Genomic DNA, 25,881 nt, shown 5'->3' on the forward strand with positions numbered 1-25,881 from the left:
GGCCGGCTTCTAGCCCCAGGTGCCAATGCTCCCCCAAACAGCTCAACTGTCTCTGGTGGCTACCAAGGAAATGCAGCTAGCGACGGTTCGCTTGCGCATGGAGGCAGCCGTTCTCTTCCAGTTTCCATCATGCGCATGCGCAAAGATCAGCTGGCTGGCATGTATGTAGGCGATGGAACCTGTAAGTGAAGCTAGCTGCCGCACGCATACACGCCAGCCAGCTGTTCTCTTCCAGGTTTCGGTGCTCCGACGCATCTCCATGCTAACATGGAGCACAAGTGCGCTCCTGTTTTGGCACTCTGCACAATAAATGCTTGGTGAACGCCATACTGTCTGAGTCAATTTGTTTATGTAACAATATTAAACTCTTCATTTCTACCTCCATTATCCAACCATTGAGAAAACAAGTCCCAAGTTTGAAAATATTCTGTTTTCTTTTTCTTTTATCTTCAGTATTAGCCCGTTTCTGCACAGTCCTAATATCTTTTTAATTATTTCTTCTTACGTGGGAGTTTCCTGGGGCTGCCGAGGATTTTTCAAGCCCTCCGATGTTTGCTCTTAGCGCTGAATAATGTGGAAACCAGGAGTGAAATCCAGCAGGTTCTGATGGGTCCTGGAGAACCGGTAGCGGAAATTTTGAGTACTTTTGGAGAACCAGCAAATACCACCTCTGGCTGGCCCCAGAGTGGGGAGGGAATGGAGAGTTTGCAGTATCCTTCCACCAGGAGTGGGGAGGGAATGGGGATTTTGCAGTATCCTTCCCCCAGGAGTGGGGTGGGAATGGAGATTTTGCAGTATCCTTCCCCTGGAGTGGGGAGGGAATGGGGATTTTGCAGTATCCTTCCCCTGGAGTGGGGAGGGAATGGGGATTTTACAGTAACCTTCCCCTGGAGTGGGGAGGGAATGGAGATTTTGCAGTATCCTTCCCCTGGAGTGGGGAGGGAATGGAGATTTTACAGTATCCTTCCCCTGGAGTGGGGAGGGAATGGAGATTTTGCAGTATCCTTCCCCCGGAGTGGGGAGGGAATGGGGATTTTGCAGTATCCCCTCCCCCCCCAAGCCAGAGGCTGTCCACATCAAAGACAGGGGTGGGGAGCAGGCATGGCCCCCAAAGATTGCCTATAGGTGAAGGGCCCAGTTTCCTTTCTTCACGGATGACCTCTGACCCCAGGAGGTGTGACGGGACTCGTCTTGCAAAGCCCACCCTAACCAACGGAGGTGATAGGTGTCTCCCTTTCCCTCTGAGTCCAGCAGGTGGCAGCCTCGAGCCAATTTTGGTGGCTCTTACCAGTTTGCTAGGGGGCTAGAGACGGAACTGGGGGGGGGAGGTGGGGGGGCTGGGAAAGCCGCGAAGGCCGAAGAAGCCAATTGGAGCCACCTGGGTTCATGTCATGCGGCTGCAGCTAGGAAGAATCTGGAAGGCTGAGCTGCAGCGCCCCCCACTCCTCCTCCTTCCGGAGCAGCCCTGGGGGAGTCTTCAGGCACTGGGCCGACCCTTGGGGCAAAACTCTCCCTGCCCCCTCCTCTTCTGCTCTCCCCTCTTGAGAAGCCCTCGGCCGATATCCACCAAGCCAGGCTGTTCGGTCTTGTTTTGTGGGAATGAGAACCCGAGCCGAGTTGTGCCCGCTTTAGGAAAGGCATCCCTGGCCAGTAGATGGAGCTGGACAATCGGAAGACGGGCGAGGATTGGCTTCACGCACACTCTTGGTCCAGGATAGTGATGTGATGTCCTGCATCGTCTGGGCACAAGTGGACCCCGGCCGTCGAAAGTAGTTGGGACACGAGCGACACTTCTGGGCCTCGGCTTGTTGTGACCAAAATGCTCCCCTCGGAAGAGAGGTCAGCGAGGTCAGCGGCCGGGAGGGGCGGCAGTCGGACCCCCACCCACCCCGTCCTTCCCCAAGCGTCTTTCCAAGGGGGTCAGCCCAGTGGTGGGATTCGAGTAATTTAGCAACCGGTTCTCTGCCCGAATGATATTCTTCCAACAACCAGTTTGCCAAACTGCTCAGAAAGTTAACAACCGGTTCTTCCCGAAGTGGGCTGAATCCCACCACTGGGTCAGCCCCACGAAAGGGGCCAAACTAAGCAACGGGCAGGGGGGGGGGCTTTTGTTGGTCAGAGTAACTTGTTGATCTCCCTCCCTCCTGTTAATGTGCCCCGTAGTAAATTACGTAGGAAGGGGCTTGGCTGAGTTACCCAGTTGGGGGTCCTTGCCAGGTTCAAGTGCCCTTTATGTTTGTCTGAGTGGGGGGGGGGGGGAGAGGGAGGGAGGGGAGGCTCCTCGGATTGAATGGCCAGACAGAAGCTTTATTGCGGAGGCCAAGGGAAGACATCCCACCAGTCTGTCAAAAGGATGGGGAGAGGGAGGGGAAGAGAGAAGAAGGATGCCTGACTAGATGGCTCAGTGGCTAAGACGCCGAGCTTGCCGATCAGAAAGGTCGGGCGGTTCGACTCCCTAGCGCCCGGTCTCCCGCGTGAGCAGATGGGGGTTGGACTAGACGACCTCCAAGGTCCCTTCCAACTCTCCTTACTGTTTGTTTAGCCTCACTAGGGGCCTCCGTGGCTAAGAAGCCGAGCTTGCCGATCAGAAAGGTCGGGCGGTTCGAATCCTTAGCGCAGGTCTCCCGCGTGAGCAGATGGGGTTGGACTAGATGACCTCCAAAGCCCCTTCCAACTCTTGTTACTGTTCGATGGGGGGGAATCCGGTCCCCCTGCTGAGCCAGGGAGCCCCAGCCAACAACCCTCCTTCCGGGCTCAAACCCAGCAAGATGGGTTTGCTCTGATGCCTCCCGCCCAAGACCTGGGGATGATGGGTCCCGCGATCCAGCTGTGTGTGTTTTTTTGGGGGGTGGGGGCAGCAGCCAAGGGGGAGGGGAGGGGAGGGGAGGAAGGAGGGCGGGGCCAGTTCCAGGGCGGGGCGCGGGAGGGAGGGGCAGACGGGCAGGTACAAGAAAGCGCCGCTTTTTTTGGGCTGGACGCCCCCTCGCCTTTTACGGCCACGGCGGCGGGGCGAAGCGGGGCGCGGCTGCTGGATCCCCGGCAGGCAGGCAAGGCAAGGCGGTGTTCGAGCGAGCGACGGCCGGAGGGAGAAGCAGCCGCCTGCCTGCCTGCGCTGCCGCTTCCAGGTGAGGTCTAAGGGCGGCGGTCAAGCTATGATCGACTCCCCCCCGCCCGTCCCAACACCCCGCTTTGCCTTGGGCGTCTTCGGGGACCAGATGCTCCCCGGGCAGCCCCCCCAAACTTTCCCCCACCCCACCCCCTTTTCCCGCTCAGCCGCTGCTTCCTAGGGAGGGGCGAAGTTGCAAAGAGACTCCCCGCGTGGGGGGCTTCCCCCTCCCCGAAAAGTCTCTCCCCCCACTTGCCTTTTCTCACCCCCCCCAACCAGGCAGCCGTTTTGCCCCGCGGAAACAGCCCCCCCGCCCCTTAAAGCTGGGACCCCCACGAACGGGAAAGCCGCGGTGGGGCGTCTCCCCCACCCCACTATTCCTGGGGTGGGGGAAGAGGGGCGGATGCTGGGGGGGGGTAGGTAGGAAGGGGCTCTGCGCTTGTCCTCCCTGGCGGGGGGGAGGTCTTCCTGCCCATTTGAGGAGGAGACAGCTCCCCTCCCCCCCCAAAAAAAACCAAGTCCTGGGCACAGAAGAAAAAGTGGGGGGTGGGCGAGGCCTGGGAATCAGCTGTGAGGGTGGGTGCGCTTTTTTTTCTTTTTTTTTTGCAAGGTTTATGTTTTCCTTAACTTTTTGTGGCTTTCTCTGGTGGGATAGGAGTGTGTGTGTGTGTGTGTGTGTGTGTGTCTTGGAGGGAGAGCCCCTCTGAGGTTGCCTGCCGCCCTTCCCCTTTTCCTCAGGTGGGGATGCTCTCGGACAAGACGGAGAAGCGCATGGTCTCCTCCATCTTCATCATCCTTGCGCCGCCCCGCAGGGGCTGCGGTGGTCCCGCGAAGGCCCCGCTGCTCCTTCCCACCGAGAAGCCGGTCCCGCGTAAAGAGGGGAGGGGGCCCGGCAACACTCCGGATGCAGGTGAGGCTCCTGCCCCCCCCCTCAAAAAAAATAGGCTAAGTGGGAACCCTCAGCCCTGCCGTTTCTCTCTGGCTGAAGAAGGCTCTTGGCTGGTTGGAAAACCCACATCCCTCTCCTTCCCTCCTGCAGGCTCCTCTGCCCTGCTGCCGCCTCCCGTCGAGGCTGTCCTGGGGTCTCTGCAGCCCGCTTCCCTCCGGGTGGAGACCCTGGGCCCCGGTCTGCAGAAGGGAGCAGCCCCCTTGCCCACCTCCCTGCAGGTAATCCTCTTTCCGCAGACAAAGACGACCTCCGAGCCTTTCCGTACGGGGGAGAGCCAAGGGAAGCAGGCAGCTGGGCTGCGGGAGCAGAATTAAAACTCGGGCTTGACTGTCGACGTCAAGTTTTTAATATGTGATGTAACGGCCACCTGGGGATACCCCGATACCTTCTCTGTAATCATGCCATCTGGAGACACACTGCCTGGCTTTTTAAAACGAAATAAGCGAGAAGGACTGGCCTTGAGGCGATTTAGAGAGGCTCAAGGCCGCGTTTCAGCCTCCACACACCCTCTTCACAGCTTCAAAAAAAACCACGGAAGAGTCTCGAAAGGGGAAGGAATCTTTAATTAAATTGACCCACAAGAGCTACAGTGCTGTGCCTCCTCCTCTTTTCGGCAGACTGTGAAAGCGACTTTCCTTTCCGAAGCGCTTGGCTTAACTCAACCCGCTTCTTTTCTCGTTTCCAGACTTCTGAAGCGGAAGAGCCTCAGCCGGCCTCGCCTCTCGGCTGGACAGATGGACAGGTGGAGGAGGAAGAGGCCGCAGCGCCAGGTGAGGAGCTGCTGCCCGGTTCCCACTGAGAGGTCTCTGCCTCTCAGTGTCCCAGGGAGACGACTCGAACCCCTGGCTGACCACCCCGTGGGTCTTCCCCGATTCCTTTCCTAGATATCTGCGCTTTCTGTCATAAGGGCATTTCGCCCGATGCTGTTGCTCTGGAGGCCATGAGGAAGCAGTACCACGTCACCTGCTTCACTTGCCGGGTGTGTCACAGCAGCCTTGCGGGGCAGAGCTATTATCAGAAAGAGGGACGGCCGCTGTGCCTGGCCTGCTATCAGGTAAGGCCTAGGCCAGTAATGATTAACCCTTTTTTTTCCCCTCGGGTGCCAAACACACACGCACACGCGCTATCGTGCACATGCGTGTCCTCACACCCATGATGCACGCTTCACACACACACACACATCCTGTGCAGGCCTCCCTAAAGCCTCCAGAGGCCGGAAATGGCCCATTTCCAGACTTCTGGTACTTCCGGGAGGCCCGTTTTTCGCCCTCCACAGGCTCTGGAGGCTTTCCTGGAGCCTCCAGGAGAGTGAAAACTTGCCTCCTCCAGAGGCCGGAAATGGCCTGTTTCCGGACTTCCGGTAGGCCTGTTTTTTTGCCCTCCCAGAGGCTCCGCACGAGCCCTGTACTTACCAAGTATCCAAAACGGACCATGTGGAGACTCCTGGGAGGGGAGGGGCAGCATGGGCATACACGCGTGTCTCTCACATGTGCGGCAGAGACACGAAAATCGAGTGGCGGAGGCGTGCGCGTGCGTGGTCAATCTGACCTAGGATGACGACTCACGTGCCCAAAGAAACGGCTCCACGTGCCAGCTGTGGCATGCATGCCACTGGTTCGCCATCACAGGCCTAGGCGATGGCCAGCCTGGCATGGCAAAGGGGGGAGGAGGAGGAGACTCGGGCCTGACTGTTGCCTTCCCTGTCCACCACAGGAGACCCTGGAGAAATGCAATGCCTGCCAAGCCTCCATCCTCAGTGAGATTGTGTGGGCTGTGGGGAAGGGATACCACCCAGAATGCTTCACCTGCGTGGCCTGCAGCCAACAGATTGGCAGCGACGCCTTTGCCGTGGACGACGACCAGCGGGCGCTTTGCCTTCCAGACTTTTACCGGTACAGCACCGTGGCTTTTTGGGTGTGGGTGGGAGGGGTGTGTGTTTTGCACAGGGACAAAAGGCGGGAGAACCCCTGTCCCACCCCAGAGTTAAAACGGGAGCCGCAGCATGATGGCCTTCCTGCCTGCCTTCCAGGAGGTTTGCGCCCGTCTGCGGGGTGTGTGAGGAGCCCATTATCCCGCAGGACGGGAGGGACGCCTACAGGATCGAGTGTCTGGGCAGAAGCTTCCATGAGGACTGCTATCGGTGTGAGGTGGGTCTGGGGAACTGGGCTGAGGGCAGGGGTGCCGTTCAGCAGGCTCCGACAGGTTCTGGAGAACCGGCAGCGGAAATTTTGAGTAGTTAGGAGAACCGGCAAAATGCCACCTCTGGCTGGTCCCAGAGTGGGGAAGGGAATGGGGATTTTGCAGTATCCTGTCCAGTGGTGGGATTCAGCCAGTTCGCACCACTTCGGGAGAACCGGTTGTTAACTTTCTGAGCAGTTTGGTTGTTAACTTCCAATGGTTGTTGGAAGAACTCATTAGGGCAGAGAACCGGTCGTTAAATTATTTGAACCCCACCACTGATCCTGTCCCTACCACGCCCACCAAGCCAGGCCCACAGAACCAGTAGTAAAAAAAATTGAATTTTACCACTGGCTGATGGGGTGGGGGGGTGTCGTCTTAAGAGGCCTTCGTTTGAAGGATGCCCAGCATCGTCGCGTGACCTCTCTTTCGTGAAGCGTCTCTGACTTGTGGAGATCAAGTCGGCTTTCTCGCTCCGGAAACTCCCTTTCCCACGACCTTCCAAGCTGGGTTTCAGTGACTTAGAAAAGGCGTCTTTCCACCCTCCTCCAGGACCCCTGCCCTAATGCAGTGTTCTTGGCAATAGGGGACGAGGGTTTCAAAGCAAGCGAGGGATCCCTTCCGACTTCTCGTTTCTTTCGGCCCGTAGATGTGTCAGGTCTTGCTGTCCCTGGAGCCCACCGAGGACGGGTGTTACCCTCTTGGCAGCCGCCTCCTTTGCCGAGCCTGCTACGTCTGGCAGACCCAGGATCCTCCCGCGGAAGAGACGGAGGCTGATCGTGCTCGGAATCGGGGCCAGGAGGGCTAGCCCAGTGCTCCACCTGCGCCTCCTCCCTGCCCCCTTGTTCTGTCTGCGAGCCTTTTTCAGTGTTTTTCCCCCCCTCCTTGGGGAGCGGGCCAGGGGGGACTGAGAGCAAGTCTCCTTGTGGAACGAGATTTGCCCCTCTTCCACCAGACCAAAGATGCCATGCTCCACACACACAAACACACCCCGCTTATGTCTGCCGGCTAGGGGCAGTGCTCTGCTGTCTTTGCCGCTGGAGGCGCCACAGGAACCTCAGCCGGGATTCAGCTTCTTAAGGGGAGGAGAGGAGAGGCTCAGGGTGCTTAGTAATCCACCTTTAGGAGGCGTAGAGTAAGGAAACGGCCATACGAGTTCGAGAGGGAAGCCCCTAGCTGGCCCTCCCAGGTTCCCCCAAGCTCTGCCTTGTTTGTGACAGCCCGAGCTTCTAGGACCACCTGACCTAAGGCAACAATTGTGGAGAGGGAAGCAGCAACCCCATGCCACAAATTGCCAGGTAGCATCTCCATCTTTGTGGGCCATCCAGCTGCTCCGTGGTTGGTTGGTTGGTTGGTTGGGAGGGATCCGAGAGTGCTCTAATCCTGCAGCCCCTAATCCTGCTCTCCCCACCCCAAAGAAGCCCCTCTTCTGAGTCAAGCCCAGCAGCCAGGAGATCGGAGAAAAAGCCCCGCAGGTGGGGGACACCTGGGCAGAAGCAAGTTTTCAGTGGACTTCTCCCCGTTAGTACCCGTCTCCTCCACTAGGGGGCAGCCCAGCTCTGGAACTTGGGTCCCCCCACCCACCCACCTCCCTGCAAATCAGAAAGATGCGGGCACCGCTGCTGCTAGCCAAGCGGGACTTGAAAACATTGGGGAGCCGGGCAGGAGCTCTGCCCCCTTGGAAGACGGAGAGGGGCTTCTGGAAAAAGAGCCTTGTGGAGCAGGCACATCGGAGGCTCTTCGTTTTTGATTCTTCGGTAACTGCTTAAGCCTTTTCCCTTTGCTTTGGTCAGTCCTGGCCAGCTGGGCCAAGAGTTAAGAGTGCCAATAAACGGAGAGGCCAAACTGGCTCCCCACTTTAGCCCCGCAAAGTCGAGGCGGCTTGCTAACGGCTTCCCTTTGTCTGTGTTGCCCTTGCCCAAGCGCTATCCAGGGCCACGGCTGGAGGGAAGAGATGGATGTTGCTCCTTTGGGGCTCCCTTGGATGCTTCCAAGTCCTAGGAACCCCCTTCCTTGCTACTCGGGTGCCAGGCAGCTTCTTCCCTCACCCCCTTGCTGAGGCTGGGCTTCATCCCTCTGACAAAAGAGCCTTTGGCAGTCGCTTAAAGCAGGGCTCTCCAACCTTGGCGACTTTATGACTTGTGGACTTCCACTCCCAGAATTCCTCAGCCAGCAATGGTCCACAAGTCATAAAGTCGCCAAGGTTGGAGATCTCTGACTTAAAACCATTGGTCCCAAAGGTGCTTTTCAAAAGGCAACGGGACTTTCTTAGGTGGGTGGGTGGGTTCTCCTCTCCCCCCCTTCCTTGAAAACGTCTCGCTTCTCCATCCAAGAAGCTTCTTCAGCTCAAGAGTTGAAGAAGCTTCTTGGATGAGAAGCGAAACGTTTTCAAGGAGGGAGAAACAACCCCCCCCCCCAAAAAAAACCTTCCAATCCACCTTCTGGGGCATAGACATGGCTAAGTGGCTGAGACGCCAAGCTTGTCGCCCAGAAAGTTTGGCAGTTCAAATCCCTAGTATAGGCCTCCCTGCATGAGCAGGGGGGTTGGATTAGATGACCTCTGAGGCCCCTTCTGTTACTGTTATATTACGAAAAGCCATTTCTGCGATTCCCCAGCCAGCCACGCCGGCCCGCCAGGACCACCCAAGAAAGGCGGTGCCACGCTAGCTGGCTGGCTGGGTGGGCGCCAGCTTTGGTGCCCTTTGAAAGTTGGGGAATGGATTTATCCGGACACCCCGCCGGTCTCCTCGCCAATTCAGAGGCTGTCGCCCAGAAAGTTCGGCGGTTCGAATCCCTAGTATAGGCCTCCCTGTGTGAGCAGAGGTGTGGGGTTGGGCTAGATGACCTCTGAGGCCCCTTCCAACTCTGTTCCTGTTTTATATCACGAAAAGCCATTTCTGCCATTCCACAGCCAGCCACGCCGGCCTGCCAGGACCACCCAAGAAAGGCAGCGCCTGGCTATCGGGGTGGGTTGCAAGCATTGGTACCCTTCGGAAGTTTTTTTTGGGGGGGGTGTTGGATTTATCCGGGCGCCCCTCCTTGCAAGAAGCTCTCTCGATTCAGAGGCTGGCAAAAGGGCATCTATCTCCCTTGACCTGTACGGTGGGAGGCGTGCAATAAAACAACCTGAAATTAAAAAAGCTTTTTTTTTTAAAAAAAAGACAATCCTGCACCAAGCTTCACTCTAGGACATCTATAGAACGTCCTTTATTTTTTTTTTAATATTTTTTTTTGGGGGGGGGCTCCTGACCAAGCAATCCCTTGGTGTGTGGGGGGGGAGGAATTGGTTGCACAGGGTTATTTCATGCTTATTACTTATATATATTGCTGCGTTTGACAAAATAAATAAAATAAATAGAGGGTGGGGGGCGGCGGACGGGAGCCCCCCCCTTTTAATTCAGCTGCGGCGAGCGGGACAAGGCGTTGCGCAGCGCCCCTGCCGGACGCGCGAAGGAAGGGCAGCCGCGGCGCCCCGGTGTCACAAAATGGCCGCCCGGCCAGGCAGGCGCGACAAAATGGCGGCCGTCCCCGAAGCACGAGGGCGGGGCGGCCTTCCCGGGACACGGCGGAGCGGATCTTTCCCCCCCGGCTTTTCGGCTTCCCCCGGGTCGCGCGCGTGGGGAGAGGGGAAAGAGTCGCTTTAGGGCCTTCCCTGGGTTTGTCAGGTCCTCGGTGGCGGAGGCAGCCCGGGGTGAGGATGACACCGGGGGGAAGTGGGCTGTGGAGCATGGGAGTTGTAGTAGTAAGCGCCCGGGCTCGCTGAGATCGGGGGGGGGGGGCGGCTCAGTTCCGAGAAGGGACGTAATAACTGAAGGCGCGGATCCCGCACACGCGAGTGTGGGACTACTTGTGAACGGCACCCGCTAACTCCCCCGCCGCTGAGGAGAGACGGCGGCAAGGCCACAGAAGGGCGCACGCGCAGATGACAGCCCCCCTCGCTCCGCCAGAGAACGCGTGCTGCGCGTGCGCGTTGGCCGCCGAGAGGCGTATCGAGGACAGGATTCTCTCACGGCTCCCCCAGCCTGCTATTGAAGTCTCTCCTGTTCCCCTGGAAGAAAAAAGAAGTCTCCAGAGCGCTTGCGCAAGCTCTTCCCCTTCGCCTCCGGCCCCCCCCCCCGCTCGCGTCTTTCCGCGGTCCGACGCGCGCTTCCCGCCGCCCAATAGGCGGCGCGCCCTAGGGGCGCGAGGCGGGTGCTCAGCGGCGGATTGGCTACGGTGGCGGCCGAGCGCGCAGGCGCCGTGCGGGCGGGCGGCCGAGAGAGAGAGAGCGACGCCGCGCGCGGCGCTGCTGCGGCTTCTGAGGAGAAATTGGGCTGAAGCAGCAACAGCGCCGCCGCCGAGAAGGACGCGCGCACGACGACGGTCAAGGCGGCGGCCCCCTCAATATCACCGGCATCGCCGCCCACAGCACCAGCAGCATCCGGAGCGGCGAAAGGAGGCGGCGGCGAGGGGCCAAGTGGCGCGGGAGTGGCGGCGGCGGCGGCGGCTACGGAGGAGGCGGCGGCGGGGCCCGGTGGGATGGTGTCTCCCACCGGCGCCGCGGAGGGAGGCGGCGGCGGCGGTGGTGGAGGAAGAGCGGGCCGGGCGCGGCGGCGGCGGAGGCGCGGCGGCTCCCCCTCGCGGCGCTGAGCCGAGCCGAGGCGGCGGCGGCAGGCGGGCGGCGCCAGGACCCCCCGTCTCCCGGGGGCAGCATCATGGTCCGGGAGACCAGGCACCTCTGGGTCGGCAACCTGCCGGAGAACGTCCGCGAGGAGAAGATCATCGAGCACTTCAAGCGGTGAGCGGGGCCGCCGCCGGGGGGGGGGGGAGAGAGATTCGTGTGTGGGGGGTGGGGTGGATATCGGGACGAGGCCGGAGAGCCGAGAGAGGCCTTTGCTCCGGTTGAAAAGGGGGACGGCCGTAATTGTGGGCCGGGCCGGGTCCTGGGAAAAGGGGAACCCGTTGATTGACCCTCCGGGACTGGAGCCCGTCCCTTGCAAGGGGTGATTCCGAGGGTAAAGGGGGAGCCTCGGAGGAGGAGGAGGAGGCCGCTCTGTGTGTGTGTGTTTGTGTGGATGGTGCCTGGGAAGCCCGATCGAGGCCCGGGATTTAAGAAGGCCTCTCGGGAGCCCGGGCCCAAGAAGAATCAGCCTTGAGACAACCTGTCATCATGGAGCATCTGGCGGCTTCTGTAGCCCACCCACCCACCCACCCACCCTCCCCTCTTCGACTGCACCTCTGGAGAAGAAGCCCCGACAAGGAGCTAATGCCGCTTTGCTGCTTTTGTTCTTGAGAAAAAGAGGCTCTCTGGACTCCTTTCTGCATATCGGGGCGTTTTATAGAAGCTGTGGACCCCCCCCCCAAAAAAAAACACCACCCAAAACTACTTACATAAGGTGCACAGCCTTCAGACCACTTGCCGGATGGGATGGAGAAAGAGAGAGACGGGCAGAGTAAAGATGCTGCACCGGGCCTTCCTCCACGTCGTCATCGTCGGACTGGGATTTTCAAAGAGCGTGTTGGGATGGAAACCACTTTCACGTGCTAAAAAATAAAATAAAAAATAAAAAAAATCTTATTTTTTTTTCCCCCGCACTCTGATCCTGGACTACTGAGTGCTTGAATTTTTCTCTCTCCCCCCACACACCCCTCACGCGAAGTGGCAATTTTGGGGCTCTTTGTTTTCTTATTCTTAAGGAATTATGAAAGAAATAACTGGAACGTGGATATTTAGGCAGCACTTCGAGTGACTAGAACACTGAAATCCTTTTTTGATTCCAACTTCCTTTTGTTCCGTTGCTGTGGAACATTTCCGGGATGGCCTAATACTGAACAGTAGCTCAGTCTTCTTATTTGCATTCATGAGATATATATATATTTTTTTCTGGCCGTAAAAATTCACCCAGTGAGAAACCTTTTGGACAAAATACATGTAGCCAAATAGCACTAGCATGGTGCTACATGGAATGGCTTTTGTGTGATGATGGACGCAGTCTAGATAACAGTTGCAGAAACATCTGTCTTAAATAATTATTTCTGGTCTTGCCTATTATGGCATTGTGAAGGAAAACTGAGGGGCATCATTCTTGACCCCTATCTGGGTCAGCTGAAGTTATTTTCAGTGCAAGACTTAAGAGGATTGCCAATTTTCTTGTAATTTTCTTCCTACTGTTTAGGAAGATTATGGAGCGTACCTAATGAGTCATCATGGGAAAAATAAGACTTGCATGGTTACCTCATGGGGGAATAAGCTTGACTGGTGAATCTGGGGAAAGAGATAGTGAAATTACCCTGTGTTCTTAAACGGAAGCTTGTTTTGTTGATGGTCAGGATACATAAAGATTGTCCTTCAGTGAATAGAATTGATGCTTCCCATTACTCTCTCCCCCCCCCCCAATAATTCAGAGTCGAGGCACGCAGGTTGCAAAATCAGAAGTGGATTTTTATTCTGGTCTTACTATCTAGTAGATAGATAATAGTAGAAAGGTTTTAAAGTGTTGGGAGTTCCCATATGCAAAACAAGTCTTGCGTGGGAGCTGAGAAGGTCCTTTCCTAGTGGTTTTCCTTTGTGTTGTTTTGTTGTTTGTGTGTTTGAATTGGTGTCTGAGGAAGGCACACGTGTGTGTGTGTGTGTGTGTGTGTGTGTGTGCGCACACACACAGTCTCGTAGTACTTGCTGTGATTAGCAACATAGAGCCTGATTCATCATTTGGCAGCCCAGCTTTTTAAAAAAGAAAACTGTTCCTTGATCCTCCCTTTGCTGGAGAGGAGAGAACAACATGCATCTCTCTCGGAGGGTTTAGCGCAGTGCTGGCTTGTATGAATGCCTTTCTAAAATGGCGGCCGAGTCCCAGTTTATGTCGGAAGGAATAGAGCCTCAAGCTGCACATAGAGGAGGTGGGGGGGGGGCTTTGTGAAGCAGCAGCAGCAGCATCAGAAGAGCTGCGTAACAAGAGATTTCATTTGGCTCCCTGATTGCTGCTGCCGCCCCGCCAACCTTAGCTGCAGAGCTTTCCCTCAAAACATGCAGAAGGAGAAGATGCTTTGGAAAAGAGCAGTTGTAACTGAGGCACAAGGGACCTCCTGTTTCAAACAGGGGGCAAATACTGTTCCTTTCTCACCTTGCACTAAATAATAGGAACCAGTGATGCAAGAAAAATTAAAAAGAAAACATGGCACACGTTTAAATACGGATGCCACAAAAATGTAATTTTCCTCCAGTCGGGAAACTGTATCGTACAGATTGTGGATGTGCTATATAAAACTGGAGGAATTGCCTCAACTTTCCTTTTGGAGAAAGGGCAACGCTGGTTTGGGGCTGCTGGTTTGTCGTGGGATTCTAAGGGCTTCTTGTGCCCCAATTGCTGGGAGGAAATTAAATGAGAATTAAAATTGGCATTCCAGCATGTTGTCTCCTGTCCTACCACCCTGTTTCCACAGAAGGTTTCTAATGCTGGATAAAGTTGCCATGGTGCTGTTGCTTAGAGATGAGTCAGAAAGACGGAAGGTTCTGGTTTTTATTCCCACCCCCCCTCCAAGAATGTGCCAGTTTTCACATAAGCCCAAGTGTGGTTGGATTTTAAAAAGCCAGTTTATTTGGCCAGTGTTCAGTCTGATGTTTCAGTATATTTTTTCCTCAATCATTTGGGTTACCAGCCTTCTAACTATCACTCGGAATTGTAGTTGTGTTTTGGTCCGCAAGAGATGCCTGTGAATGCTGCCTGTGTACAACAGGGCGGCCCTTTCTTTGTATGACCCTAGGTGGGGGAGGGGACAGGTTGCACAACAATTGCATTGCCTTGCTGCAGGGTGTGTATACCAACAAAAGACTACTCCTGCAGTTGTCTATAACTCTGTGCATTTTAATTACCAGAAGAGAAGCTCAAAGGGGAGAAAAGTCCCCTTTTTAGTTTTGACCAGTCTCTGGCAAAAAAAATTCCCACCCATCCCCCCCTGCCTGGGAATAGGACAGAGAATTTGCAAAGAGCAAGCCGTGTGAACAGCCTTAAAAGAAAATCAACCTAAAAGCTGCCTATGGCTCTCTTAATATATTAAAGATTATGAATTTAAATAGAGGGAACCTCACTATTTATCCTTTGTGTCAATTTCAGTCATTCTAGTTGATACTGGTTAAGTGTCCTGTCAGTTGGAAGAACTATATTGTTTTATATATGTTTGAATTCTAAATAAAATACGGCTTATGTTGGTATGTGAAAAATCAGTTGTTCCAAGCAGGGCACACTTAAGAGAATAAGAGTCATGGGGAAATGACACAAACACTTGAATTATACAGCTCTTTTAATCAGTGGAATGATCAGTGAAGGACACTTCTAAGATGACCTTTAACATATATGTAACTACTGTTTAGAATCCGATGTGATAATTTCGGTTATCCCCGTTTTGGAAACTTGTTAGGAAAGATAGTATGTAAATATATAATTTCTACTCTGCTTGTGCATATTAATTTACAGTGGGGTTTTTTTGGGGAGGGGAGAAATAGCCCTGCAGCCCTTAGAAACTTCCGGTAACCAATGACAAGGGCTCATATTTGTGAAGGTGAAAGAGAAGTTGACACGTAGCTCTTAAAAGAAAAACCTCTCATTTAAGCTCTTAAAATGATGCAGTGCATCAGATGCAATGTTTACTTTCCTCCCCCCCATCCATATTAATTCACTACATGTTTAAAAATAGAGGCCCCGTTTAATCCATCCATATTGGTCTCTTCTACTGCTTGCTTTATTTTATTTTTTGCTGAGTTTCTATGAAAACATTCCAGGAATCCGAAACCTCTTAGATTGTCCTTTTTTTTTTTTTTTGATAGAAATCTGACGAAATGATTGGTTGTGAAAGTATTACACAATCCTGTTTCTCAATTATTTGTAAAAATTGAAGCACTGAAAAGTATGTGCTTCTCTTGAAGGAGATGCAGAGCAGCTTGCAAGAAAGGGTGGCTAAATATAGCAAAGTTTGTCCTCTGCATGAATGCCAAATGTCCAGCAGTTCCCTCTTGATTAATTAGAGAAAAACAGCAGTCTGTTTTAAGCAGAACAAGTAAGTTGGTGTCGTTTTCTCTGTCCCCTCTTTTTTTTTTTTTTTAGAAATAAATGAAACAATAGGCACTGCAAGAGTAAGATGGGCTTCCAAGGCAGTTTTCCTTATCTCATTGTTCATATTTGGAAGCCTTAACGTGATGGAGTTAAATACCAAACATTCCAAGTATACTTTCCTGGGGAAAAGGGCTTTTTTTGTGTGTGTGTAGATTTCCTGGTCCTTTCCCAATCCGGTCCATCTCATGGCTACACCGGTTCATTCTTTTGCAGGGCAAGCTGAACCCTGGCAGAGCTGATATGCTCCTGGCACACGTGTCTCTTCCAGTCACTGGTGTGCACAGTTCAAAAGCCATTTAGCCATTCTCTTGGATAACCAGGCTGTCTTTTCATGGTCACTTGGAAGTTGTGGTGGGCCGATGGGCCTGAGGTTTATGCATAGCTCTCTTAAGACAAGTACTGTGTTCCTTTCCTTTCTGTGTAAGGGTGCAGGCCCTGCTGCATAAATGACAAGAGAAGGGGGAAGGTGGTTGCGGAGAAAGTAGGCTTTCCTTCCCAGCATGAACCAAAATCCCCACATGGCAGAATAATTGGAGTTGACGTTCGAGTTTGCTTCATCATGTTATTGCAGCCTTTTCTTTTAAACTTTACCCACTCTTTTGTTTCTCCTTGAAAGTGTGGCAGCACGGCTGCAGAAACTCCAGCCTATTGCGAGGAGAATGGCTCTGCTCTTTTGACAGCTAGAAGGCCTCAGATCTCCCTCCTCCGAGGTTACTGAGTGAAACCTATGGGGGGGGGGCGTCCAGCTCATTCTTTCAGCTTGCTGCAAAGGAGCAAGTATCTCTCCCGTTTGACTTCTTCAGCCATCACCAGTGGCTAAATTCTGGTCGCTCCCTCCCTGGCTCGTCTGTCGCGCCGTGTATGAATCCGGCCCTTTGGTTTGCTCCCCCTCAGCTTATAATTTCTAGCTTAAACGTTGCAGAATTACGGCCAGTGACTTTCCTGAGAAATTCTCACCGTGCTCCTCTGCTGTGAATAGCCTTTTTGGGTCATGGGGCACTTAGAAAGCATGGACTTTGGAGGTCTGTCCCGTAGTAGAATTTGCACCTTTTAAGCAAAGGTAGTCATGACCTACATTGTAGATTTCCTGCACGGAAGAACATTCACAGCACACAGGATTCTTGGTGCCCTTGATAGCATTCTATAAATAACGCTTCAGAAAAGATAAAAGCCAACGGCTCCCTCAAACCTAGAAAGTTTCTGATAACCGTTGAAATGTCATCTAAGGTATTTTCTTCCCTATTTAAATGGCTTCATGAGAAGGACCATGGTCCCAGTTCAGTAGCCCTTTTCTGAATTCTCCGATTAATAGCAGCCCCTCCCAGCTCTTTTTGATGCTGCATAACCGTATCGTGTTCATTTCTTTATTTTCACTGCATTTATATTTGCTTTTTTCCCCCCACTCATGGATCTCAAGATAATTTACTCACAGTTCTCATAATAACTTTAATTGGTGTGAAATAACGATTGGACCCATTTTGGTCACCTGAGACTTTGCTTTGGGTCTTCCTCATCGCAAGCCACCTTGATTATACTTTATTAGGCATTGCACAATATGCTCCTTCAACTGTTTTGCAAGTAGCTTGGCTACTTAAGAATGGTATTCATTGAAAGGCGTAATCTTCCCAAAGTAAGTCAGCGAGAGAAGTCCCACTGAGTTGAGTGGGATTTATTTCTAACCATTGTCCTAAGATTCTGGCATTGGATAAGGTGTTCCTCAAATGTTTTAATGTTTATTAGCTCCAGAAGTCTTAATTGGCTCCTGTGAATTTGGGCATATCTAATAGGGAGTCCATTAAACTTAGCTAAAACAATTCAGAACCACCACTTCCTCAGCTCCAACCAATACGCCTGATGATTAGGAGCTCATAGAAGTTATAGTCTAGTGGGGGGGAGGGGGTTTGTCATGCTGAAAGCTGGGCTGAGGAGTTCCTTATCTTGATGCTTACATTTACAATGCTATAGAGTCTATCTCTTGCAAATTTTTCTGGAGTGAAGCTTGATAGCTGAGAAAGTCCTTGTGCTTAATCCAGTCATTGCCTGTGGCCTGCATGCACTGATAATTTTTTCCCTGTGGGTCCCCTGAACTCTGCTCAGTTAGCTGTCTGTTTTGTCTTGATGCTATAGGTTGTGCCTTAAAATTCATCATTGGGCGCGATTGGCTTCCAGACCCTTGATTTCGGAAGCACAAAGACATCGTAAATGTGTGATTCTGACTCGGGGCTGAGGCTTTAAAAAAATGTGGTTCCCAGGGACTTTCATTGTGGTTTGTGGGCAGCCAGGTTGGCCAAGCAGGGCCTTGAAAGTAGCAAGAGGCTTTTGGGTTTCATAATTGATTCTGAAGAAGCTGTTTTCGATGGAAGTTGCCTATGGAATTCAGTCCACAGTGTGGAGAAGTAAATGCTTGCCTTTGACCTACCAAGGTTACAGAATTCTCTTGCTCTTGAGTGCAGTATGTGAATCCAGCCGGGATGCTGAGCCACCTCAATATGAGTGGAAGTGGTTTTTTTGCAGCTGCCATCTTTGTTTTCCTGTAATACTGGTTTTCAGTACCTGGACGGTTGGGAGGGGCTGGAGAACTCAAATAAATATCTGCTTTTACTTCATCCTCCTCTACAAGGACTATTAAGCATACATTTTCAATGAAGAACCAGACAGTCTCCAGGGACAACATACCAGGAGGACCATCAAAGCATATTATTGGCGCTCCTTTCTAAAGCATTTCCCGCTTTAGGGTTATCAGAGTAAAATCCTCACACTCACTACTAGCGCTTTTTGGCACCTGGATCACTTCCAGACAACAGCACCCAACTGTGCAAATGGCTGCTATATGTAGCTTTTCCTTTCGGAACACTTGGCTAGCTCTGAAAGAGGCACTTACTGCAATTGCCCAAAGATGGTGGGGCCTGATTAATAATCCATGGAAGGAATGGAACTGAAAATTAATATCGAGGTCTCCTAAAGCCAGCTGTTTTAGGCCTGCCAGCTGCACATCTTAACTTTACCATCTCCTGGGGTCAACTTCACATGCATTTGAATTTTCCCTCACTTATAATGAGCTCCTTGACTGACACGGGAAGGTGTACTTCTATCCCCTTTTTGTTTTTTTGTGTGTGACCAGCATTACAATACCTATCCATGTCCAATTAGATGATGTTACAACAGCCCAGAATTGTTTTCCTGCTTCCTTCATATCACTGTGTGAGTTCATTTGTCTGGGTTAGGGTTTGTTTGTTTGTTGGAGTTTGTTTTTGTCTGGGTTTGTCTGCACCTATAGGCGGGAAGAAGGCAGGAAGGCAGGCTCACATTGGGGCCTTGACCCTCCAGCCCCCAAGGTCTGCTCCAGAGAAATAAAAGTATCCTGCTTAAATCAGGAACAGACCTGAAGAACTACTGTGTTCCCCCCCCCAAAAAAATAAGACCCTGTCTTATATTTTTTTGAACCACGAAATAAGCGCTTGGCCTTATTTTCAGAGAGGTCTTATTATTTTGGAGCGTGTGGAGCAAGACGGGGCTCCTCTTGCCGTCTTACCTGATTGCCAGCTCTGTCTCCCTAACCCTAACCGGAGGAAATGGCGGTGACTGGCTGCGCATGCGTTTTTATTTTTTTTGGGGGGGGGTATTTTCGGGGGGCTTATTTTAGTGCATGTGCTCAAAAGCCCGGTTGGGCTTCTTATCCAGGGAGGTCTTATTTTCGAGGGGAAACAGGGTATTTTAGTATAGCCTGAGGAATTTGGCCATTGTGACTGAGGCGTTAAGAAGAAACAGACTGAAGTTCCTTGGAGTTATTAAAGGTATGCGTGGAAACTGGAGGTGTAGCACTTAATGCATAGAACCAGGGCAGCACCAGGGATTCTTCTGGGAGAAATGTCCTACTTTAGTGCTGGTGGGAAGCAAAACTGGCTTGTCCCGGTGCTGCAAGTGCTCATGTATTCATTGGTATGGATTATGCAAGCAGCAAGCCCTTTAGAAAACCTCCCCAGCAAAGCCTCCTGTTGGCCACGGGTTGGCCCCCTCCCCCTCCCTCTTCTGCTCTGTTTGCTCTCTGTGCTGGTGGCTGGGAAAGAGCTGCCTTCTTGGAAAGGCTGAGGCTGGGCAGAGATGGGGAGGGAGGGCACAGTTCACGTGGGTGCCCGCCTCTTCCTCAGCCTTCCGCTTTCTGGACAGACATTAAGCGGCTCCTGAAACCTCTCCCTGAAGCCACACGCCTAGTTCGTTAGCCCCTCCCCCCCGGCAGCTTTTCACGGGGATCCTCTTTCTTGCTGGGCATTGATCCCGCAGGCTGCAGCACTGCGGGTCTTCCCCCTCCCCCTCCAGATCTGTTAGCATGAAGCAACACAGCTCCCCCTCCCAGTGGCAACTGCCAACACAGGAGCGGATTGGAGAAGACCCAACGGGTGGGGCTGGGGTCGGATTGCCAGGCAGATTAGCCTTCAGGCCCGAGTGATTGTAGGCTAGGGTAAAGCACACGCAATCTGAGAGTGTGGATCATAGAGACAACTCTTTCCAAATGCTGCCTTCCATATCTTAGCATTTGGAAACTCGGGGGGGGGGGGGGTTGTAGCCAGAGACACGGTGGTGTCCGTCGCATCCTTTGAAAGCAGACTTTATGCTTATTCCAATTGCTTGTCCATAGGAGTGAGCGATCTAAAGCAAATCCTCACACACCACCCTCCAGCGTTCTGGTGTGGGTCAATGAGTGTCGAGCCATCTGCCTTGGATATGACACCTGGCAACCCCCTTGGCCAGTACCGTTGCGCTGTTGCATAGTTTGGAGAGATCCTGGCTCCACATCTCTTCCCTTGGAGTTTTGTCTCCACCATTTCTGCTCCAGATTCCAACTTCGGATATAGATTCTGTCCTCCAGAAGCTGCTGTAGCTGTTGGTCTGCCTCTTATCAGTTTGTCACACAGCGTCATGTTTTCAGCAGTAACTGGGGATGTTTTTTCCAGCGATCTCTGGGTCACATGCTTTTCCTGTCACCGCAGAGGCAGACCCACATGGGAAGTAGGTGTTGTCCCACTGAGCTATCTCACGCTTTTGGCATTCTAGGCTGGCCTACTGTAGAGATCTTGAACAAGTAATGGATTGATCCGTTGTTAAATAGCGGCACTGTTTTTGGTGAAGAATTTCCCCACCCCTCTTTTTTTTTAATAGTGACCCTAATCCCTGTGTGGTAGAAACACTAAGCCCTCCTTCCTTGGCATGTTCAGTGCACTCTTGTTGTGGAGGATTGATGTGGCTAATGGTGCTGAATTTCACAGATCAGCGTTGGGGAATCTTACCCGTGCCTTTGATGGTGACGCTTGAGGGCAGAACAGCAATGAGAGCAACATTTGAAAGATAAATTCAAACTTCAATGAGCTTAGATCATACTGGTGTACATTTCCATTTTCCATCCTGGCCAAACTTGAATGGTAGGCTAGTTGAATTGCTAAAGAAACCTCTGGGACTGAGGCTTGACTTCATTGCTGCCTAAATTCCCTCATATTATATTTGGTATGTCAGATATATCTGTTTATCTCTAGAAAGTGTCAACAGTGTAATTAAAAATGCAGAAAGGTTGTCAGATGAATGTGATGGTATCGGTTTTTTAATAAAGGAGAATTGCTAGTTTATGTTTCATATCTTTTTGATCTGTAAACGCGAACCATTCATAGATGTGTGTATTTTTAATAGAAATCCATTTCTTTTGGATTAAGTCGCTTGGAAGGTCAGTGATACTTGGTCAGACAAGATGATTTGAAAACTTTCTGGAGAAACTCGGAAAGGTTTTGCATATTAACCTCAAATCTGCTCGCATATACAGTGTGAGCTAAATAAATTCCATTGGTAATTCGTTGTTGCCGCTGATGTCTGCAGCCATGAAAAGCTTATCTCTGGATTTGCCAAATATTTTCCAACTCTGGCTTAAGCAGAGCTTCCAACATCATTTAGATTGTAAACTTGTTGAACTGGCTTTATCCGTAGAACTGTGATTAAGCAGTGATTAGAATGATATGAACCGGCATTGTATTCTATTAGACACTTGCATCTTGAACACTAAATAATGACTGCTCAGCTGAGAACAAATGAATACATTTGTAATAAATTCTCCACTTGGATTCATCATTTCAACATTGATTGCATTGAAATATATTTGAACATCACAGAATAATGGCATTTCTGTTAGTGCTAAATTCCTATTGCAGATGTTGGCAAAACTTAAGTTAGGTGAAGTTTTTGTATCCTGGCTTTTTTTCAAGATATGATATGATGAAGAAGGGGAGAGACGTTAGCAGGCTTGAAGTGTGTATGTATGTTCCCATAGAATAGGATTTCAGCTTTGCTCTGGTACGAGTGCAGGAAACTAAGCCATACCTGAAACTCTGTTTATACTTTATCTATTGAAATGAATGCTTAGATTTATTTCTTTTTTAAATCTTGAGTCCGGAAATTTCAAGGTACTAAAATGTAGTTTCTTAACTGATTTTTCTGTGAGCTTTAATGTATGTGATTTTCTCTGTCTTTCTCCTAGATATGGACGTGTTGAAAGTGTCAAAATTCTCCCCAAAAGGGGATCGGAAGGCGGCGTGGCAGCCTTTGTGGATTTTGTGGACATTAAGAGTGCGCAGAAGGCACACAATTCTGTCAACAAAATGGGAGACAGAGACCTTCGGACGGATTATAACGAACCAGGAACCATTCCTAGTGCTGCTCGGGGATTGGATGATACAGTTTCCATAGCATCTCGTAGTAGAGAGGTTTCTGGGTTCAGAGCTGGTGGTGGGCCCACGTATGGCCCACCGCCATCACTTCATGCACGGGAAGGACGTTATGAGCGGAGACTTGATGGGTAAGTTCCAAGGTTTCACTAGGCAGGTATTTTGTAATTGATTGTGGTGAGAAACACAAACTCCTGGTAGGGCCCCCAGATGGATTTAAAATTTGGGGAATTATCTGCATTTCCTATTTTGGGTTGGAAACGGAAGTGATTCCCATCCCAATGGCTGGGATCTTGTGGATGTGTAGAAGATGTTTCCTGCAGCTGGTTGGAGACCTGACTCTAAGATGGAAGACGCCTCGATTATGGAGCTATTCTTCTAGGGCTTGACGATCCCAATTCTTGGATAACCTTAAGGCCTTCTTTGGATGTATCCTTATTATCCAATGGAGTTTATTGGATACTGCAAGTCTCCAAACCCAGATATGGAGTATCTTCATCATTATAGGACCTACACAATCCCTTGGCAAAGCTTCGCATTTAGTTTTTTTCAGGGTTGTGCTGGTTGATATAGTCTATGCATAAAATTGGATTGGTATCAAAATTTTCTAGCAGGCTTATAAAAATGCTGCCTCGTCTTGGATTCTACAGTCGTTAGCTCTGGGAATACATGCAATGAAGACAGGAGAAGGTCGCTGTTGACGTTTCTTTCCCCTCTTGGATCTACATCACTTTCCATGTACCTTGGGATTACTATCCTCATGGCAAACTGAACGAGATGGACGCTGCTCAGTTTTGGAAATTACAGGCCATCCGTTGAGCTGCTGGAATAATGGCTACTACCTCAGATTTGTGGGATGGTTCGAGCCAAGATCCCAGTGGGCCAGGGGAGTGGATTACTTACTTAGTCTTGCTAAAAGCACATGTACAATGAAAGGCACTCTAGCTTTAAAGACATGGTGTCGATCAGCTTGTGGATACGTCACAGAAAATTCACTCTGCTGGATGGTTACAAAGTTGAACAGAGGATGTCTGCTAGCCTGGGGCGAGGCCTTCGTTCATCCCTGGTGCCTTTTTTTTTTTTTTTTTACCAGCCGATTGGTTCAGACTTAGGGCGACAGTCTGTGGTGGATGTACTTAGAAGCGCTGGCTGTCAGAAGAATGAAGTTGGGGGCTTCCACCCTTTGGCCAATCTGGGACTACTGGCTTCCAGTGGAGTTTTTCTTTTTTCTTCTTGTCCCTAGGATTTTTTTTTCCTTGCTCGCTCATCTAAAATGCCACTTTTTGACACCCTTGCTTGCCCATTAAGAAGGTGGATTACCCCTATAAGAGGGGCCAAATTGGGGAAGTTATGTTCACAATTCTCTCCCTAGATTTAATTGGGAATATAGGTCGTGTTTCCACACTTGGAAAAGGTTGGTATGTCCTGCCCTGTGTATATTAGCCCCTCTCCTAACCCAAGTCAGTTCCTTTTTTTTCCACTAACTCCAGTAGTAATTAGTACTAATAGATAACCAGCACTGCTGTAGTCATTAGATTCTCAGCTTTGCTAGTTCTTTTGTCTGTCTTCTGTGTCCTAACCAATGAAAGGACTCTTACACTTTATACATTAACTTTTTTCTAGAAATCTTGCTTTTCTTTTCTTTTCTTTTTTGTTATTTTTATTGTATCAGCTTTTACTGATATAATATTGACAGGGTGCGTGTTGAGTGTTGTTTCAAAAGGCGAGGGCAGGAGAGCTCTTTAAATAAATATTTATACACGCTGAGACAATACGTGATCTGATTTGCATAGAGCTGCAAACCGTTTGTGACACCTACTAAAATGCCTGCCTTGTAGTTTTTTTCCCCTTTTTTGCTCTTTTGTGAGGCAGCTCTGACTTGCTGGAGAGGCAAGTATTCAGACAAAAATCTTTAACAAGTGCACCCAGGGCCACCTCCTCGGTATAGGGGGGACAACAAGTGGCCTAAGGCCTGCACTACACTTATGGCAGGAGCATAAAAGTGGAAAGAGAGGAGAACCTAATTCACTTTTTTGGGGGAAAAGGCAGGTCCCTGCGTTTTGACCCGACAGTCAAGAGGAGAAGCTTTTCATATGTAGGATGGAGATAACCTGCTAATTACTTTTCAAGGAAGGTGATTGGAAGTAAAAGGGCGGGGAATGATTTGAATTCCTCCTTCCTTGAAGAATGGTTTTAGGAAACTTTTGTAACTAATATAAGCGCTGGCTTCATGGCTTGATCTGCGCATGTTTGTTCTGAATTATTTCATCTTATTTTCCTAGCTGTCTCCTACAAAATGGGCCATTCAGTGACCTCCTCTAGATTAGAATGCTAAATTATCGGAGGCCTTTTCTTGGCCTAAGCAGCTCGCCCAGGTTCTCAGTTGTCTTAGCAACATAACTTTCTTTTTTTAAGTTCGACATAGTTGACGACATAGTTTTACGGTAAACGTAATTCTGTGTGTAAAATACAGAAATGGCCACAATTCGTTTTTATCGACTATTAAAATATCCCATCCTGTTACTGTCCAAAGCGATTTTTAAAAAAATAGCACTACCACTCTCTCGCCAGCATAGAGAAGCTTTGTGTATCTTGTTTTCGGAGCTTAATGGCTGTGATTTTTGTTGGCTGTATCTTGACTTCATTATTACAAAGATAAGCAGAGATCTGGACTTTAGCTAACCTGATACATTGTCCTAAGGACTCTTAGAAGCAAAGATCTCAAGTGAGCTTTTAAAAATAGATAAATTGCTTTTTTCTATGAATTTGTGGCTAATGCCATCAACCCCTTAACGACAGGATTCTAGGATAGTCACGGAATGAAACATGTTAATAGCTCCGTTTCATCCGAGAAATAGATGAATAGAACTGCTGAAGTTAAATCACGTTGCACAAGATAATTTGGGACTGTGGTACACAATTACGTCCACAGAAGCTTAGTTCAGACTTCTCCAACTGGATGCCTTTCAGATTCGTTAGCCGCCTTCTCCCATGATCCCTAGCCATTATCCTGCGAGGCGGGGATTATGGGGTAGAAATCTAGAACGGAAGGAGGCATCAAGCTGGCTCGGTTTAAGCAGTGAAACTGAGTCAGGGCCAGACCTATGTTAGCGAGAAGTCACGTAAAAGGACCAAGCTCATTCAGTCTGCTAAATAGATCATTGTTGGCCTTTTGATGACTTGCAGCAACAGCCAACCCTGCATTAAATGCTTGCATGTTGTTGAGTCATTGTTCTCCTTCTCTGATTTGACATGCCTTGTTTTTCCCTTCCTAAATGCAGGGCTTCAGATAACAGGGAGCGTGCTTATGAGCCTAGTGCCTATGGACACCATGAACGGGGGACAGGAGGATTTGATCGCACGAGACATTACGATCAGGATTATTACCGAGATCCTCGGGAACGAACTTTACAACACGGACTCTATTACAGTTCTCGGAGTCGCAGCCCGAGCCGCTTTGAAGCTCATGACCCTCGTTACGAACCTCGGGCTCGGGAGCAGTTTACGTTGCCCAGCGTGGTACACAGGGATATCTACCGGGATGACCTCACCAGGGAAGTCCGAGGTAGAAGGCCGGAACGGAGTTACCAGCACAGCAGGAGCCGGTCCCCTCATTCCTCCCAGTCCAGGACACAGTCTCCCCAAAGGCTGGCAAGCCAAGCATCCAGACCCACTCGGTCGCCTAGCGGAAGCGGTTCTAGGAGCCGGTCTTCGAGCAGTGATTCGATCAGCAGCAGCAGCAGTACCAGCAGCGACAGGTATCGTCCTCCCTCTGCAGGCGTGGGGTGTATTTTGCTTTGGGCCCTAGTAACCACAGTGCATCGGCTTGCAAATGTTGTGCTTTTCTCTGGTCCTCCT

The 25,881-nt window shown here is 50.8% G+C and overlaps 2 protein-coding genes across 5 annotated transcripts in view; both read left to right on the plus strand.

The window, feature by feature from the left end:
- The first annotated feature begins 2,940 nt into the window (after positions 1 to 2,940).
- On the plus strand, positions 2,941 to 7,832 carry FBLIM1 (filamin binding LIM protein 1). Of its 2 annotated transcripts, XM_058161500.1 has the most exons (8): positions 2,941 to 3,125; positions 3,845 to 4,016; positions 4,146 to 4,273; positions 4,741 to 4,825; positions 4,940 to 5,109; positions 5,769 to 5,947; positions 6,085 to 6,202; positions 6,883 to 7,832. In XM_058161500.1, exons 2-8 carry the CDS (start codon positions 3,851 to 3,853, stop codon positions 7,039 to 7,041), a joined length of 1,005 nt encoding a protein of 334 aa, XP_058017483.1. In that variant the 5' UTR covers positions 2,941 to 3,125; positions 3,845 to 3,850; the 3' UTR covers positions 7,042 to 7,832. The 2 variants fall into 2 exon arrangements, with proteins under 2 accessions (XP_058017483.1, XP_058017484.1); XM_058161501.1 differs by lacking the exon at positions 6,085 to 6,202.
- A 2,666-nt stretch (positions 7,833 to 10,498) lies between these two features.
- The window catches only part of SPEN (spen family transcriptional repressor), a 59,556-nt gene continuing 44,173 nt past the window's right edge, over positions 10,499 to 25,881 (plus strand). For 2 of the 3 annotated variants that reach the window (XM_058161471.1, XM_058161473.1), the window contains exons 1-3: positions 10,499 to 11,010; positions 21,837 to 22,154; positions 25,305 to 25,781. In XM_058161471.1, the coding sequence (XP_058017454.1) occupies positions 10,928 to 11,010; positions 21,837 to 22,154; positions 25,305 to 25,781 (878 nt within the window). In that variant the 5' untranslated portion in view covers positions 10,499 to 10,927. The remainder of the gene's footprint in view (positions 11,011 to 21,836; positions 22,155 to 25,304; positions 25,782 to 25,881) is intronic. The other variant, XM_058161472.1, reaches the window with a different exon arrangement.

This window comes from Ahaetulla prasina, chromosome 18, assembly GCF_028640845.1.
Source record: "Ahaetulla prasina isolate Xishuangbanna chromosome 18, ASM2864084v1, whole genome shotgun sequence".
Taxonomy (NCBI): Eukaryota; Metazoa; Chordata; class Lepidosauria; order Squamata; family Colubridae; genus Ahaetulla; species Ahaetulla prasina.